The sequence below is a fragment of the Rhinatrema bivittatum genome, chromosome 7 (assembly GCF_901001135.1).
Source record: "Rhinatrema bivittatum chromosome 7, aRhiBiv1.1, whole genome shotgun sequence".
NCBI lineage: Eukaryota > Metazoa > Chordata > Amphibia > Gymnophiona > Rhinatrematidae > Rhinatrema > Rhinatrema bivittatum.
The window spans coordinates 225,392,255-225,410,368 of NC_042621.1; the positions used below are offsets into that span (position 1 = coordinate 225,392,255).

Sequence of the window (18,114 nt, forward strand, 5' to 3'; positions counted from 1 at the left end):
CCTGAGGAAGGCTGCTACCACTACAAGGCACTTGGTAAAGACTCATGGTGCAGACGCCAGGCCGAACGGGAGCACTTCGTATTGATAGTGCTTGGGGCCCACTAGAAATCTCAGGAACCTGCGATGAGATGGAGTTATTGCAATGTGTGTGTACGCATCTTGGAGATCGAGAAAGCAGAACCAGTCTCCTCTTTGCAGAAGAGCAATGAGGGAACCCAAGGTTACCATCTTGAACTTTTCTCATTGGAGGTACTTGTTGAGGGCATGTAGGTCCAGAATTGGACGAACGCCTCCCGATTTTTTGGGGATCAGAAAGTACCGGGAATAGAATCTATTGCTCTGGACTGGAGGAGGAGGGAGACCTCCTGCTCCAGGAGTAGTGAGTGGTCAGATGTTCTCCATGCCGGTAGAGGTGGGGAGTTCGGTAGAATGGAGAGAAAGTTCAGGTGATAACCTTGAAAGATTATGGTAAGGACCCACTGGTCCGCGGTGACTGTGTGCCACCTGTTGTTGAAATGGCACAATCGACCTCCCACTGGTATCTGACGGAGTGGAAACTGGCTGCTGCTCTCTATGCAGGAGTAAAAAACTGGAAGCACGGCCCGGCTGAGGAGCTGCTTGTGGCTTTTGTTTATGAGATTGACAAGACTGGGCCTTTTGGAAAGGTCTCGTGGAAAGAGTCCTAGACTGTGGTGGATAGGTCTTTTTTGGACGGAAGAATGACTTTTTAGTATCCTTCCTGAAAGGCTGTTTGGAGGAATACTCAGAGGGCATAAGAGAGAGCTGGCGAAGGGTCTCATGATAGTTCTTGAGTTCCGCCACCATCCGTTGAATCTGTTCCCCAAACAGAGTGTCTCCTATCCAGGGCAGATCAGATAATCTGTCCTGTACTTCAGGGCGCAAGTCCGAAGACTTAAGCCAGGCCCATCTTCTTGCCGAAATAGCAGTTGCAGATACCCTGGAAGTGTGTCAAAGATGTCATAGGATGATCTTATTTCATGCTTCCCTGCTTCAAAACCCTTGTGTACAAGGGTTAGAAGTTGTTCTTGGAATTGCTGAGGCAGGGGCTCTGCAAAGTCTTGAATCTGCTTGAATAAGACCCTGTTGTACTGGGTCATATATAGCTGGTAGGAAGCGATGCGAGAGATAAGCATCGATCCCTGGAAGACACGGCAGCCAATGGCATCCAAGAATTTCTATTTCCTTACCTGGGGGAAGGGAAGAGTGGGGTTTTGATCTTTTTGCCCTTTTTTGGGCAGATTCTACCACCACAGATTGGTGATCCAGCTGAGGTTTATGAAAACCTGGGGCTGACTGGACCAAATAAGTGGTATCAGCCTTTCTGTTGACTGGAGCAACAGAACCAGGGTGTTCCCAGTTCTTTTTCAGGAGATCTAAAAGAACCTGGTGAATAGGGATGGAGGTTATTTCCTTGGGAGCATCCAGGAATTGTATCAGCTCCATCATTTGATGCCTGTCATCTTGTTCAGTCTGCAATTGGAAGGGAACCAATTCAGACATTTCCTTCACAAAATTTATTAAGGATAGGTCCTCTGGTGGAGAACGCTTCCTGCTTTCAGTAGGAGAAGGAGGCGATGGCAAGTCATTGGTATCTTGTGAAGAATCATCGGTCCAGGTGTCATAGGGATCAGGACCTGCCCCTCTAGGAGCCTGAAGAGGATGGGACGATGGTATTCCCGAAGGTCCTGGCCTAGGCTCCAAAGGCATCGAGGGAAGTGTTGGAGGCACCGATGAAGGTATCGAGGGCACCGGTGCAGGCATCGAGGGAATCGATGGATGGATCGGTGACGCTGATGAGCGCATTGGCATCGATGGTTGCAGCAGCGGCAGGACTCCCAATGGAGGAATGCGGAACGGTGTTTCCACTCCTGATGACAAGGTAAGAGGGGAGGGTACCGGAGCCATCGGTGATCCAGGATCCATCTGTGGAAAAGCGGCTATAAGCACTTCCATCTTCGAGTGCAGCGGTGCCAGAGCTGCTGGGATCAGATCAGTGGTCGGTTCCACAATCGGCACCGGTGTCGGAGGAACTTGGAGTCTGTGCATCGCCATATCGATGGCTTCCTGAACCATCCGGTCCAGTTCTTCACGGAGACCTGGAGCAAGCAGCCCCAGCTCCGGAAGGGAAGAAGGAGGCAGAGGAATAGCCGGAGGGACCACCATTAGAGGCGCAGTCGCGGCTCCCAATACCCATCCGGGTGAGTGTTGCCTCGGTGACCCAGTCGCAGAAAGGGTCGGTGCCTTTTCTGGACGGGGTCTTTTTGATGGCAGCTTGGACGATGGCCAGTTCGAAGATTTTCCTTCCTAGATGGTCCGAGACTTGCGATGTCGATGTTTTTCTCTACAATCCCCTCGGTCCTGAGGGGGAGCAGAGGTAGTAGAAGGCCGAGAAGTCGTCGACGCCGGACGGTCACCGGCTGGTGGCCGATACTGGCGCAAAGTGGACGGGGCCGGTTCAGACGACGTCGATGCAATAGACGGCATCAGGGTCTGAGAACGGAAGAGAAGTTCCATTTTCTCCATTCTGGCCTTGCGACCTATTGGTGTCATTAAGGCACATTTGGTGCAAGTCAGGACATCATGCTCGCACCCGAGACACATTACACAGACCTTATGCACGTCTGTGATGGACATGGTGCGAGTACAGTCCGGGCACCGACGAAACCCCCAACGCCATGGCCTTTGAAAAATTTAGCTGCAGTAAGGTCAACGGCCAGTAGGCCGCAAGGGCCAAACTCCATGGGAATCAACCGAAAATGGGTAAAAACTTACCGGAGTACCACAGAGTCAAAATTCAAAGGAGGGACCACTGTGGGGTATGAAAGCTTTTAGTAATTCCATGAGGAAAATTCCTGTCAGGAATCTCTGTGGAGCTCCTTAACCCGCATGGCTACTGCTGCGCGGAAAAAAGAAGACTGAAGGGGGATCCCTGCTGGCTGCAGGTTTGGTGCCATGCTGGGCATGCCCAGTAGGTGCCAGTCAAAGTTCTAGAAACTTTGACAAAAGTGTTCCGTGATTGGGCTCCATCCTGTGATGTCACCCATATGTGAGGACTACCATCCTGCTTGTCCTGTGAGAAAGAGACAAACAGTTGAGTGCTTTTCCTGTGGGCAGAGATTTGTAATCGCTTGAACAACAACCTCGGCCACTTACCCCTCCAAATAAATTTAGAAACCGCCTTCCTCCATCAGAACAACTCATTCTCCTCTACAAAACAGGTTAATGCTACAATATATACAAACACTTTGGTAACACAATCATTTTAACCAATTGAATTCTACCATAAAATGAAACTGGTAAGTATTGCCAGCTCTCTAGCAATTTCTCTGTATCTTTCAGCAAAAGGTTCCACATTTAGCTTATTTTCTGGGAATAGTAAACCCTAAATAAACAAAGTGATCCTCTGCCCAAGCCACTGGGAATTGTCTCTGCCAAGAACCCTGCAGCAAATCAGACAAGTCCATAGCAAGAGATTTGTGAAGGTTCACTCTTAAACCCGAAAAAATAGCAAACATTTCCAGCAACCTCAATAAATTAGGTAAAGTTCTTCTTGGGTGCAATAATCCCACTAAAAGATCATCTGCAAACATGGCTATCTTCATCACTGATATCCCCAATGATATGACCCTAACCAAATTAGCCAACAAAAGTTTTCAAGCAACCACTTCCATACTTAAAATAAACAAAAGTCAGAAATGAAATAGTCATGACTAGAGGGGGGGGGGGGGGGGGGGGGGGGGAGGTAATGAATGGAAAAATACCCATGGATGTACATATTAATGGTTTGTTGGTTAGTTTATATACTTATGTGTTGGATTACAAACATGGTCAATAAAAATCTAATTTTAAAAAAATGAACAAAAGCAGAGACAGAGGGCAACACTGGTGGGTACCTCTAAACAAAGGAAATTACTCAGAGATCATGCCATTACACATTACCACCGCCTTAGGACCTTAATATAACACTGAAATGTGCCCTACAAATAATCCACTAAATCCCAGCCACTCCAATACAAAAAAGAGGAAATCCCATGACAGATGATAAAAAGCATTCTCAATGTCAAAGCTTTTTGACATTAACAGCCCGACTCCTCTACAGCCAAAACCTTCCTAATATTAATCATTGCATTTCTATTTTGCACAAATCCTACTTGTTCCTTTGATATTATGGCCAGCAACCACCAAAATTAGTCTATTAGCCAACAATTTTGAATATATTTTCTCAGCCATGTTTATTAATGAGATAGGTCTATAAACTGAGGATAATTCCAGATCTTTTACTTTTTTTTTGCAAAACCATAATAAAGGCTTCTTTCAGCAACAGTAGGAGCTGCTCCAACTAAACAGAGTCATTAAACATTTTGAGCAGAGGCTCCAATACTTGAGCTTCCAAAATGTTATAAAATTATGCGGGATAGCCATTGGGCTCTGACATCTTATGGCTTTTAAGGGTCTGACTAACTCCTGAGAACTCCTTCTCAGTGAAGGGTTCATTAAACCTATCCAACTATTCTATACTTGAAAAGGGTAAAGGCAAATCTTTAAAAAAAACCTCCTCCTTTTAACTACATCTAACCTTACCAGCAGTATAAAGACATTGATAAAATTGTGAAAGATCATAGCAATCTCCTTTTTCTCTCTGTGCTTAATCCCATCCTTCACTACAGGAATACATCAAGTACCACCTATAGATTTAACCACTTTAGCCAAACCTTTACCAATTTTGTTACCAAATTTAAAGAATCTATGCTGTTAGAAAAGTAAAGTAGTAGAAGTTCACTGGTGTAACAGTGTATCCAAGTTACTTTGTATTGCAAAAAACAGTTCTTTTTCTCTATAGACTTGTTTCCAGCTAATTTTAGTTCTGCTTTCCATAATTGCCACTCTGTCCGAATACTACTTTTTTTTTTTTTAATAGAATAGGATTTAATAAAGCCTTGCAACACTGCTTTGGCCATTTCCAAAAATACTTTTCATGCCTTCATATTCTGCCCATTATGATACACATACTCTTCCCAAATTTTCACCTAGATATTCCTTGAAATCAGCATCTTTTAATAAGAGGGCTGACATCTTCCACCTAAAAGTTCTATCCAATCTCCCAAATCTAAAATTCATAATTACAGACAGTGAGCGCCTCTTCCATCATTGCTCAGTAGCGTATAGCACTTGATTCGACCATACATTACTGAACAATGATGGAGGAGCCGTTCACCATCTGAACATCACAATTCCCTGAGGCAGATAAAGGCTTCGAAACACAGCGCGTGTCAGGACTTTGGGATTACAATACATTAAGAAAATATCATAAAATAAGTTGCTTTAAAAAATTTTATTTGCAAAAACAAAAAAAGTTGGTACATAAGGACCAATGATTATATGCAAAGCAATGAAGGTCAAGTTGACCAGTAGAGCCTAATATGATAGTCCAACAAAGAGTCAAAAATTGATATATTGTTGGAACTAAATCCTTTTGATATTGTGTATTTATATACATTGTGTTGACATCTTTCCAAATGTCATTTCATGTTTAACTTTGCGCCTTGTACAGGTTGTGTCAGTGTCTGGTCATTCAGAGATTCATTGAAACATACAATTTGACCAGGGGAGCCTAAAATTTGCATACAGTTGTAGGACACCTGCATCACAAACGTCCCATAGACTAACACTAACCCCAGAAACTTTACTCCACTTCTAACAATCTGATAAATTTTAAGCGTTCAGAAAACATGAGTAGACCTTATACATCTCCTTTATTTTTATTTTATTTTTATTTCTCCTTTTCCTTTATTTCCCTCTACTCCCAGTTCAACAGTCCTTGTTATTTGTAACTGCTTTCTTCTGCACTATAGTTCCAATTTGATGTCTATATTGCACCCCTGTTTAAAAGTAAACCAGCATGATGTGATTGTATCATGAATGCCGGTATATAAAAACCTTAATTAATTAAATAAATAAATAAATAAATAAATAAATAAATAAATAAATCTCTCTGTATCAGGGATTAATGCCTTGGTTAACATGGGATTTGCATGAAGGAGTGCAATGTACACACATTTTTTGTGCAGAAATCTTCTTAAATTGGGAGTAAGGTTTGCACACAAAAAATGAGCAAATGCATTAGCTCTCCTTATTACATCAGGTCCCATGAAAGTCAAAGTTGGCATATGCCAGGAAACTTTGTTCCTTCTCTGCAAGGCTCTACATGCTTTCATATCCCCCTTTCTTAAGTTGGGCTAGTGCTATTTCTTAAGGAAGTTGTTCCCAAACTGAGGGAAATGATTGGGGATGGACCTGGGAGGGACAAGGCACAACATTTTTGGTTTGATGTATTAAATATAGTTAATTTTGCGATTTATTACTAAATGGAGACTAAAAGTATTACAGAGAAGAAAAAGGGAGGTACGATCTAAAATGTTTTGAGAAACATTGCCTTTAAGAACAATCAAAAATGCTCAACCCAGAGAAACCCCCCCAAATATTTGTCCTTATTTACAATATAAGAAATAAACTTACCTTTTCACATCCATTTGTTCTTTTAGCTTGCTGTACATTTCCAGTGCTGAATAAAACAAAGATGTTAGAACATTCAGATCTTACATCAACAATGCAAGCAATAAACAATAAGGGGTAAACAAATGGCCTGTTTTTAGCAGTCTAAATTTCAAAATTAAAAATATTTCTAAAAAATAAAAGTACAATCATAAAATCTATCAAAATGAACTGTATTTTACAATACACAACACATTATAGACCTGATTGAGGGGATGAAATAAACAATTACCATGTAATCTAACAAAGTATTGAAGTATATTTCTTAAAAGAGAAAGCAGAATTGCTTACCTGTAACAGGTGTTCTCTGAGGACAGCAGAATATTAGTCCTCACACATGGGTGACATTATTAGATGGAGTCTGGCCCGGAAACATTCCACCAAAAGACAGGAAGCCGGGGCGCCGCAAGTGCAAACCCCTAAAGAACAGAATTTCTTCACCGGCCTGGAAACCCTAAGGGTACCAGGCCAGGGTCAATATGATCTCGGAACAGACTGCCCACCAACCTTACTTAAGTATTAATATCGCAGCCATGATTACATATACTTCCCCCAAGGAAGCATGCAGTCCAGTAAATGGAACAACCATTGCATGAACCAGGCTCTCCTGTCCGCAGACAGAGTTATCTCTAAAATGGGGAAGCATAGTTTGCAAGCCACTGCAACCAAAGAGTAGTACCTCTGTTGCGAGGTCCCTTGTCCCCCAATTCCTTCAGCCATGGATATGGTGATAGGTTGAAAGGCATACTTGCCAATTAGATGGACTAGAACCCACCTCACTGAGGTAGGGTCCCACAAGCAAGAACGACTGGCAATAGTGGTCCTCCACGAAAAACACCCATTAAGCTCAGCAGGTATGAATGGGGACTTCTGGATGGAAGAAAGCCCTAATCTTCACTGGGGAGCTACCCCAAAGAGGAGACTCCTAGTACAACGGGAAGACCAAATCTGGAATGGCCACTTGCAAAATAGACCTGCTGAGTCTTAGGACGACCAAAGAGAGCGCTACCACCTGATCAACTCTCGAATCCTGTGAGGAACAGAGAGCAACTACCAGTCAGAAGCAGTGAAATTTCTTCTCTAGGAAACAAAGAACAAGGGACACCCATTGTAGGGATGGACAACCAGGCGTCCAGGGGGGACCCATAAGAGTCGCCCTGGAAACCCAGTTGTATCTTTTCTTCCTGAAGGGACAGGAAAGCAATGGGAATCGGGGCCTCCCGATCCCGAAAAACCTTCCAACTCTCCAGGCGAGAGTTGGGTTAAAGTCACTGATCGCTGAGGGTCAGAAGCAACCAAATCTGCCACTTGCAGCCACCCTCAGATGGGTAGGTCCCCATGGTATTCAACAGAGGAACCCCAGCAAAAACAGTCCAATGATAGTCACTGCTGTCCCCCAGTCCAGGCCTATAAGGAGATGCACCGATTCAAAAGAATCATGGCTCCAGTTCAGCGATAACCTGCAAGGGACGGAGCTCTAGAGGCTTCCCCCCAAAAAGGGCTTTTCTAACATGGGAGGGGTCAAAAGACATAATCCTCTTCTGAGGAAGGGAAAGACTCCTGACACTACCCTCCTGTTATCCACTGCCATAGGGGTTTGACCAGAAACGCAGTCTTAGGTCAGTCCTGTGACTGCGACTACTGTTGTGCTTGCCACGAGGGAAAGATACTGGAAGAATAGTGCCCTCCAGTGTAAAAGCACGCTGTCCAGTATTCTTGCAGTGGTAGCCCAGATGGCGGCACACCTACGAACCCACTCACCATGCTTTTGGGTAGACTCCCATGGCACAGCACAACCTGTTAAGAATCAGTGGCTGCTCACTGCCAAAAAGCACTCAGAGTGTGTAATGGTGCCTTCCTTGCCAGTGCTCCTTAGCACCTTATGGTGTAGAACAGACAAGGAGGCTAATACCTTGATGCGACAATGGCAGAACCCTGTCATGGCTGTGTACTGCACAGACGAAGAGAATGCCGCCTGCCAGCGCCCGAGGCGCTTGGAGTAAATGACCCTTGCTGGACACGACCGTGCATGCTGCGCTCCACTGTTGCACTAACTCCCAATGGAGTGAATAGGAACTGTGTGACGATAGCGTCCCCAGTACCACTGGGGCTCTGATTATGACATGGTGGTGGGTGGCATTCTATGGCGTCGCCCCCAGGGTACCCCCAAGTACCTGATAACGCTCCAAGAGGCTGAACACAGTCCTGGAAACTGCGTCGGGAATGGCTCAATGTAGTTTCCCTCATGGAACGGCAGCAGCAAAGTCCATGACGACTGACTGTACTCATGGTACTCTGCGATAGTGTCCTGTGACATCTGACCATTTCCACTTGTACCCACCATGGTGACGACACCCGAAGGGCCCATAGTGTTCTCACACTCACCAATGACACCAAACAATGCTGCACCCAGAGTATTGATGGTGCTTGACCATGTCTTGATCAGTTCAACAGTATATAGCGCCATCCCAGGCGCCTGCAGACATTGACAGCCCAGCGGCACTGATAGAGACCCCAGTGCCCGAAGACACAGAGGATGCCAGGGGTGCCTGCAGGCAGAGGCTTTGCTGGCCCAATATGCCTCATTGGTGCCCAAAGGAACTGATGACTGCGGTGCCATCGATGGTTCCCCTCGGTTAACCTATACGTCCCAGTGTGTCAATGCTGCAAGCTCGATGATGTCCCTTGCCAGCAGCATTATCTGACAATAGCCTCGACACCAACCCTAGCGCTCATTAGCACCGATGGTGCACGAAGCCAGATGGGGCCTCCGATGCCCCCGATCCCAGTGGCTCAGGGCCCCTGAGATCATGGGCATCCATGGTGCCCGATAGCTGTAGGCCAGTGATGGGATAGTACAATGCCCCTTGGTGCCATTTTTGGATACTGCAAAAGAGCCTCAGGGGCACCAGAACACTGTGCCTGGATGCCACGGCACTCCAGGGTGCCTTGATTAGATGGCAAACCCAGTGCTTGACAGCACCAAGTTTGTCCAAGGCCAAAACTCCTGTTGCCTGAGGGTTTTAGTGAACCTTGGGGCTCTCAGGAGCCCCGGCAGTCGATGTACTCGAGGGTGACCAGGGTGAACAGAGACGATCCCAGAAACTAGTTCCTTTGAATGTGGGGAGGATGAGCTCTCCTCCCTACAAAAAAGGTGTAGTCCTCGATCTCTTCACTGTCCAAACCTTCATCGATGCTGATACGACATGGAACTCCTGCCCAAGTAGAACTCAGGTGAGTCCCCAGGCTCAGCAACCTACACAGATCACCCATGGACTGCATTCTGTCAGTCCTGCCAGCACCTGACAAAAGGTACAAAAACAGACAGAGCAAGGAAAGGACACAGATACTAAACTACCAGGTGCAGTATTTATTTAATAAGGGATAGTATTAGACTCTGCCAGGCTGCACAGCGACTAAGGCCCACCATGCAGCTGGCAGACAGTGGAAAGAAGAGGAAAAAAGGAAAATAAAATAAAACTACTGTAAGGTAAAGGAAAGAAAAACAGCTGCAGCTTTAGAAAACATCAATTACAAAAACTGTGAGGAGAGAGCAAAGCTGAATACCATGACACACACAGCTCCTGCGACCACAAGTTTCCGTGGAAAAAAAGAGACTGAGGGACTCTGCCTAGAGGGCAGGGTGATAACTACAGTTGCACATGTTCAGTAGGGCATGTTGGAAAGTTATAGAATCTTTGGGATCAAAGTTCTGGTTTGGGCTCCATCCAATGATATCACCCATGTGTGAGGACTACCATTCTGCTTGTCTTTGGAGAATAGCCTTTCTCACTAGCTATAACTCTTTGTATTGTGGAAGACAATTATAAAAAAGCTGTGCTATTAAACTACAGATGGCTAATTTTCATGATTTTACATACCTTCAAGCAATGCAACAGAAATGAAGAAAACTAATTTATTTACATCTCAGGATACACATTATACCTCACTCTGAATAACCTCATTAAAATGGCAAACGTCTATTACTGTGAGGTCTAGTGCACATCTACAATTCAAAGGATACTTGGGCAACCATGAAAAGTGGAGCATTTCTAGTTCAGTGGGCTTATCCTGAATAACAATTTTTTAAAAATCCTTTCTTGCGAATATATAACATAGAGAACAAGGCTCATAGATAAGAGACCACTTAAAAGGCAACAGGCAAACATAATACTGAACAAAGCTAAACAACAACTGGCCAGTTTTTCAGCTAAGCTTGAGTACCTAATAGAGGTACCCAAATCTGGCTGCCTAGATTTAGGACATTTTTCAAACTTGCAGACAAAAATTTGTCAAAATTTGCAACCTAGATTTAGGGTACTCAGCCTTGGATGAAAACAGCTATTTAATTCAAACCTTCCCACTGCCAGCGGAGATGCTGTTTCTCCCTCCACTGCATTAAAATGTAAAATTGGAAGCCAATGGTCCCTGCCATCCCACTTCCTCCTGCTGCTTTAGAAAAGTTAGGAGATTCCTCTATTCCCATCCCCTAGGATCCCCCTCCTTCCCAGCACACTGAAAAGGATAGTGTTGCAGACCATCCCCATCATCTTCCCCCATCACAAATCCACAAGAAGCCTTCCTCAAACCGCCTGAAGGATACAGGCTCACCTCCTCCCAGCTTGCCATCTCGCATTGCTCCGATAACATTTTTAAAGTGACGGGAAGAAGAGCAGATGCTAAGGGGATCTATGAACTCCGTGACTTCATTTTTTTTTTTTTTTTTTTTTTAAAGCATCTAGGAGGGAGGATTTCAGCAGCCATATTTAGAGCTGTTCTAGCAGTACCTAGATTTGTCTGCCCAAGTTAGATGGCTAGCACTGAAATTCAATTCTAGGTATATAACTTCCTTCCACAGAAAAAGAAAGGCAAAATACCACAATAAAAAAAAGACAAGATTAACAAGGAGTAGTATATACATAGGAGACCAAACCAGGTGGAACACTCTTAAAACAAGAATGCAATAAATACTGTTATGAATCCTGCCCGCGGAGCTTCTCCCCATGAGCAGGGTCCTTACCTTCCATGCTGCTTATCTCCTGATGCGGCCGGACACCGCCGACGTCGGGCCTTCTCCGCGACAGGAGCCGCGGACTATGCTCGCCTCTCGCGGCCTGGAGGCCACCCATCACACTCCTCTTCACCGCGGCAGGAGCCATGGACTTCAGCATCATCTTTGTGGCTGGAGGCCGCAGTCCCCGGTCTCGCCTGGCGGCCAGAGCCACTTTCAAGTCCTCCGGCAGCGGCAGGAGCCGCCACAGACGTCGGGGCCTGCCTGCGTGCAGGCCCAGTCTCTCCAGCTCCTTCAGCATCTTCAAGCGGCAGCATGGCTGTTCTCCAAGGTCCTGCCCCCTTCCTAAGGGGCAGGCCCACGTCTTCTTCCCCTTCTTAAAGGGGCAGCGTAGGTGGGGTCCACCTGCCCCGCCGGAAGTCAGCTCTCCTGGTTTCCTGTGTCAGCCCTATAAAAGGGCTTCTCCTGCATTTCAGCTTTGCCTCGCATTGGAGTTACTTGTCTCTGGAAGTCTAGTCTTCCAGCGCTCCGTCAGGTCTTCGTTGGAGCTCCATGTTTCGTCATGCTTCCAGTGTCTTCATTGTTTCCCGTGACTTCCTGATGTTCCATGTCTTCATGTTTCGAGGTTCCTAATCCAGACTTCCTGATGTTCCATTCCCTGTCCTTTCAAGTTCTCCTGGATCCACCAGCTCCTGTGGTTCTCCAGATGACACTTCACTTCGTCATTGGAGTCTCAGCTGGATTTCTTCCTGTGTTTCCTAGTCCTCTTGACCTTTCAGCTCCTGTGGTTCTCCAGATGACACCAGCTTCGTCATTGGAGTTTCGTCTCAGCTGGATTCCCTTCCTGCGCTTGTCCCGCTCTCCCCGTGGTCCATGATCAGCCTCTTCAGGTTGTGTAGGGCGTGCAGTGGGACAGGGTGGTCCGTGACCAGTCCCGCGGGTGGACTGTGTAGGGCACCCGGAGAGACAGTGCCAATGTCTAACCTTCCCAGCTTCTCGTCTCGTCCAAGAGTCTTCCAAGTTCCTTGTCTCGTCGAGAGACTTCCAAGATCCTCATCACTTCCAGTGTCTTCTTGTCTCGTCTCGAGTCTTCTGTGTCACAAGGCCTCCATCTGCCCTCATCCTCAGTCTGGCCTGCTGCTTCTTGCCGATACCTAGCGGCAGCTCCGAAAGGGCTGGAACGGTCGGAAGACTGTTCACTAACCAACATAATATTGTTGGCTTCCAGAAGCATGCAGGTCCGGCAGAAGGTCAGACTTTGTCTTCTCCCATGCTGGGACATGCCTCGCCAACCTTCGGTGCTGTCTTGGACTTGTCTGGGTTTGTGTCGAGGCTCAAGGGCACTCTATCCCCTCAAGTTGGGGTCGCTTTCCCAGTGTTCCCATCTATAACAGAATGCAAGGCCTCTCATGGCTTCCCTAACATAACAAATACAATATAAACAATATATAAAAAAAGAAGAAAGAAATGAAATAAAAATAAAATAAATTTTAGAAATAAAATAAAAATCTAACATGGGAAAATAAGGTAAAAGGTAAAAAGCATATAACAGCAATAAGGTAAAAAAATATGGTAAAAAATAATCCAATAATCTAAAAATAAAACTGTTTTGCAAATATCTTTATTATGTTCAACAAATTTAAGATCAAACAAAACTCTATAAATACATATTGATAGACCCAATATGGCCATGTTTCAGGCATGATGCCTGCTACAGGGGTACAGATATATAAAGAAAATAAACAGTAAGTCCTTTCAGTAATATCTACAACAAAACACAACAATGAGTCTAATTAACTAATAAACCATAAAACTGATTAACTACCATATGTACAGAAAGGAGTATGGAAAAGAAAGAGCATGTAAAACCATTATTTTACTTGTAGAACATCGTACATTTTGGAAATAATATATGAAAAAGAAGCAGAACTTAAAATAGGATAAAAATGAAAAAAAATGTTAATTAAAAAGATAATGTAAAAAAAACATACCTCCTATAAAGAGGTGCAAAAAAGCCCCCCTACTGGTAAATATGCAAAGACTATGTAATTCAACCCAACAGGTAAAAAAGAAAATAATAAAAAAATTTGTCCAAAAGGAATAACTACAAGGCCCGCATATCACAAGCCTACAAAAGATAAAGAATAAATAAAGAATAAAAAGTATATCATTCAAATATTCAAACTACAGGAAACAAGATAATGAAAAATATATATATATATATATACACACACACACACGTATACATATAAACAGATGAGGATGAAGAAGGAGAGGAAAGAGATAAAAGGAAAAACAATGGAGGAAGGAACGGGTAAAGACAAAGGAGTTAAAAGGAAGAAGAAAAGGGCAGAGGAGAGGGAATGGAGAGAAATGGAAAGGTGAAAAGCAGAGTTGCTTACCTGTCTCCTCCTCTTGTACCAACACCATTGTTGTTGTGACTGTTGGCACCTGGTTAGGTATTTGCTGGATCCCTTATGTTGGGGACAGCCTGTAGCTAGGGACTCACCCATGTGTGATAACTACCATCCTGCTTGTCCTTGGAGAAAGCAGAAATGTTTACCTGTAACAGGTAACCAACAGCAAGATGTTAGTCCTCACACATGGATGACATCATCAGATGAAGCCACAAGACAGAAAACTTATGTCAAAGTTTCTAGAACTTAGCGCAAAGTTTCTAGAACTTTGACTTGTCACAATGAGAATACCCAGCATGCCCTAATATCATGTGTCCACGCGGGCTCCCTCTTCAATCTTATAACATAGACTTAGATATATATCAAAAAACAGGAGAAACCCAACTCCATGGGGTGGAGAAGGGTTGTGAGGACTAACATCCTGCTATCTTCGGAGAACACCTGTTACAGATAAGTAACTCTCCTTTCTCCAAGGACAAGCAGAATGGTAGTCCTCACACATGGGTGAATCCCTAGCTACAGGCTGTCCCCCAACATAAAAAGGGGACCAACTGTACATCAACTTAATAATGAATTAAGAGGCTATGCTCCAATGTCAAAAAATACACTATACTGTACAACAAATACTTAACCACATGCCAAGGGGCACAACAACAATGGTGTTGTGTTAATAAGAGGGGGTGACAGCCTGAACTCAATGGGCCCTAGGTGAGAGAGAGCTGGGTTCTACACATCAAACAGATTCTGAAAGACAGATTGGCCAAACCTACTATCGCGTCTGCCATCCCTATCCAAGCAATAGTGAGATGTGAATATGTGGACAGAGCTCCATGTCACAGCTTTGAAAATCTCCTCTGTGGGAACTGCTCCAAAGTAGGTCACCAATGTTGCCATGGCTCAGACATAATGACCCTTGACATGACCCCCAAGAATGGGCATAACGACCTCTCAACATCCAGGCTGAGAGTGACAAAGCCTGTAGGTTGGGATGGCTCAACTTACCTCGATCTTGAGTGATGAGATCTGGGGAAGTCCCCAGACTGATCGGCCTACGAATGGACAACTCCCACAGGAGAGGTAACCAGACCTGTCTCAGCCAATAAGGGCTATGAGGATCATTGTCCCCTTGTCCTCACGAAGCTTCAAGACAGTCTTTGCTACTAAGGGAACGGAGGTGACGTGTACAAAAGACCTTTACCCCAATGCCGGGCAAGGGAGTCTGAGGCTGTTTGCCATCTGTCCTGAGAAAACGTTTTGTTGCAAAGAGACACGAAAAGATCCACATCCGGGCTCCCCCAGGGGCGGAATATCCGATCCACAATCCCTTGGTCCAGAGACCACTCATGGGGTCTGAAGGCATGACTCAGTCTGTCTGCTAACACATTCTCCACTCCAGCCAGGTACATAGGCCCTGAGCACGATCCTGTGGGACAAGGCCCAAGACCAGATCTGGACCGCTTCCTGAAACAGGAGGTATGACCCCGTATCTCCATGCATGTTGACATATAACATCGCACCTTGATTGTCTGTTTGAATCAGGACAACTTTGTTGGACAGCTGATCTCTGAAAGCCCTTAGCGCATACCTGATCGCCTGGAGCTCCAGGAAATTGATTTGGTAACAGTATTCCTGCGCAGACTAGAGCCCCTGGGTGCTGAGCCCATCTACATGAGCTTCCCAGCCCAGGGTGGATGCATCTGTGGTTACAACAATTTGGATAGGAGGACCTTAGAAAGAGATCCCCCATTCTAGATTCGAATGTACCTGCCATGAGGACAGAAGATCCGGAGGGGCGAGGTGATTCAGATACCATCCTGAAGGTTCTACATGTCCTGGCACCACAGCAACCTCAGGGTCCATTGGGCTTTGTGCATGTACTATCGGTCTAAGGGTTTGATGTGAACAGTTGCAGCCGTATAGCCCAACAACCTCAACATGTACCAGGCTGACACCTGCTGGTTCTGCTGAATCTCTGCTGCAATGTTCATCAGGGTGATGACCTTTTGATGAGGCAGGGAGGCTTTGGCCTAAGCCGTGTCTAGAAGGGCTCCTGTGAAGTCCGATTGAAGTGATGGGCTGAGATGGAACTTCGGGTAGTTGATGTTGTACCCGTGACTCCAACACCCGGATGATTAAGCGCATGGACTTGACGGCCCCTGTCTGAGGTGCTCTTGACCAGCTAATCATCCAGATAAGGGAAAACAGGCATCCCAGCCTGCAGAGGTGCGCTGCCACTATGGCAAGGCATTTGTAAAGACACGTGGGGCTGACGCAAGCCCAAATGGCAACACCCAATACTGGAAGTGTTGTTTTCCCACCACAAATCTGGGATACTTCCGGTAACTTGGGAAGATCTGAATGATGGTGTTTGTGTCCTTCAGACAGAGGGAGCATAGCCAGTCCCCTTTTTGTAAAAGGGGAATCAAGGTGCCCAGGAAAACCATCTTTAACTTTTCCTTTTTGATAAATCTGTTCAAAGCCCTTAGGTCTAGGATGGAACAGAGTCCTCCTGATTTCTTTGGAATCAGAAGTACCTGGAGTAAAATTCCCACTCTCTTTGCCCTGATGGAACAGGCTTGACCGCTCTGGCCATTAAGAGGGAGGAACGCTCCATTAGTAGTAGCTCCTGATGTGCTATCGGTCCCCAAAACAGGTCTGGAGGGCAATTTGATGGGGCAATCAATAGATTCAATCAGTACCCTTCACAGACGATGGAAAGAACCCACTGGTCCGAGGTTATACTGGGCCACTGGTTCGCAAAGAACCGCAGCCTTTCCCCGAACAGAGGATCCATCACCCCGGGTATGGGTAACTGGACTACGCTCCCTACCAACCAGTCAAAATTCTGTCTCTGGAGTTGATTGAGGTGCCGACTGGGCTTTGGGACCTCTCTGCTGCCTGGAATGGCCACGGGAGATCTGATGCTGCTGATGGGAGTGAGGGGGCAGAGGATAGTACTTCCTCTGGAGAAAGAAAGACTTCTTCTGCCCTGATCTCGCCGATCTCCTAGCACAGGAGGATGGGTCCGGAGTGCTGGTGGAGAGTTATTGGAGGGTTTCATAGTGATCACGAAGCTGGGACACCACATCCTTCACCTATCTCCAAAGAGATTCACCCCAATACATGGCATGTCAGCAAGATTTTCCTGTACCTCTGGTTGGAGATCCGAGGCCCACAGCCATGCCATTCTGTGAGCACTGATTTCCACTGCAGAGAACCTCGCTGCTGTTTCAAAACCATCATAAGTTGCTCGGACCTTGTGTTTTCCGCACACTAGGAACTTGTACACTAGCGACATGAAGGTGTCCTGCTATTGTGAGGCAACTGCTAGCCGCCTCCTGCCCCTTCTTCCAGATGTCCTGCGAGTACTGGCTCATGTAGAGCTGGTAGGAAGCTATGTGGGCAATGAGCATGGCTCCCTGAAAAACCTCTCACAAGAGCATTCATCACTGTGATCCATCCCCGGGAAAGCAGTCGCTTATTGAACCTGGGAGTCTTTTGGTCAGGGTAAACCCCATCCGCCTTCTTATTCATGGGAGGCACCATAACGGTTGTTCCCACATCCTCAGCAGTAACTACTTAAGGATGTCACGCACCAGGACTGCCATGACCTCCCTTAGGAGGCTCCATGAACTGGAGGATTTCAGGCATTTTGTATCTGACATTCTCCTCTGACAGCAATTAAAAAAAAGGGATGGCCTCCGCCATCACCCAAACAAAACCTGTGAAGTTTAGGTCCTCAAGCAGAGACCTTCTTCACTCCTCTGGAGAAAGGTCTGAGGGGAGAACCTCAGGGCCATCGATGGAGGACTCCGTAGTGTCATCCCCCCAGGGGGTCATAGGGGCCCTCATCCTCACTAACACTGACAGGGGATGGGGCCCTGGGAGCTCAGCCTTTGGCCAGAGGTGCAGGCACCGGCGGAGCTAGATGGGGCGCTGTAGGCCTCAGCATCTTGGCTGGCCTAGGCAGAGCTTCCTCCTCCAAGAAACCAGCCACGACCACTATATCAGCGAGGGATGCTGCGGTGCCCTAACGGGCACCAACCCAGGAACAGATGCCAACTGGGCCGGTAACGTGCCGATGAGCACATGGAGTTTCTCCAACAGTGGCTC

At 46.0% G+C, this 18,114-nt stretch overlaps 1 protein-coding gene across 11 annotated transcripts in view; it reads right to left on the reverse strand.

Annotated features, from left to right (window-relative positions):
• The window catches only part of EXOC6 (exocyst complex component 6), a 734,347-nt gene that overhangs the window by 522,897 nt on the left and 193,336 nt on the right, over nt 1-18,114 (reverse strand). For 10 of the 11 annotated variants that reach the window (XM_029609912.1, XM_029609910.1, XM_029609905.1 and 7 more), the window contains one exon: nt 6,538-6,583. In XM_029609912.1, the coding sequence (XP_029465772.1) occupies nt 6,538-6,583 (46 nt within the window). Of the gene's footprint in view, nt 1-6,537; nt 6,584-13,986; nt 14,036-18,114 lie in introns of those variants that run through there. The other variant, XM_029609915.1, reaches the window with a different exon arrangement.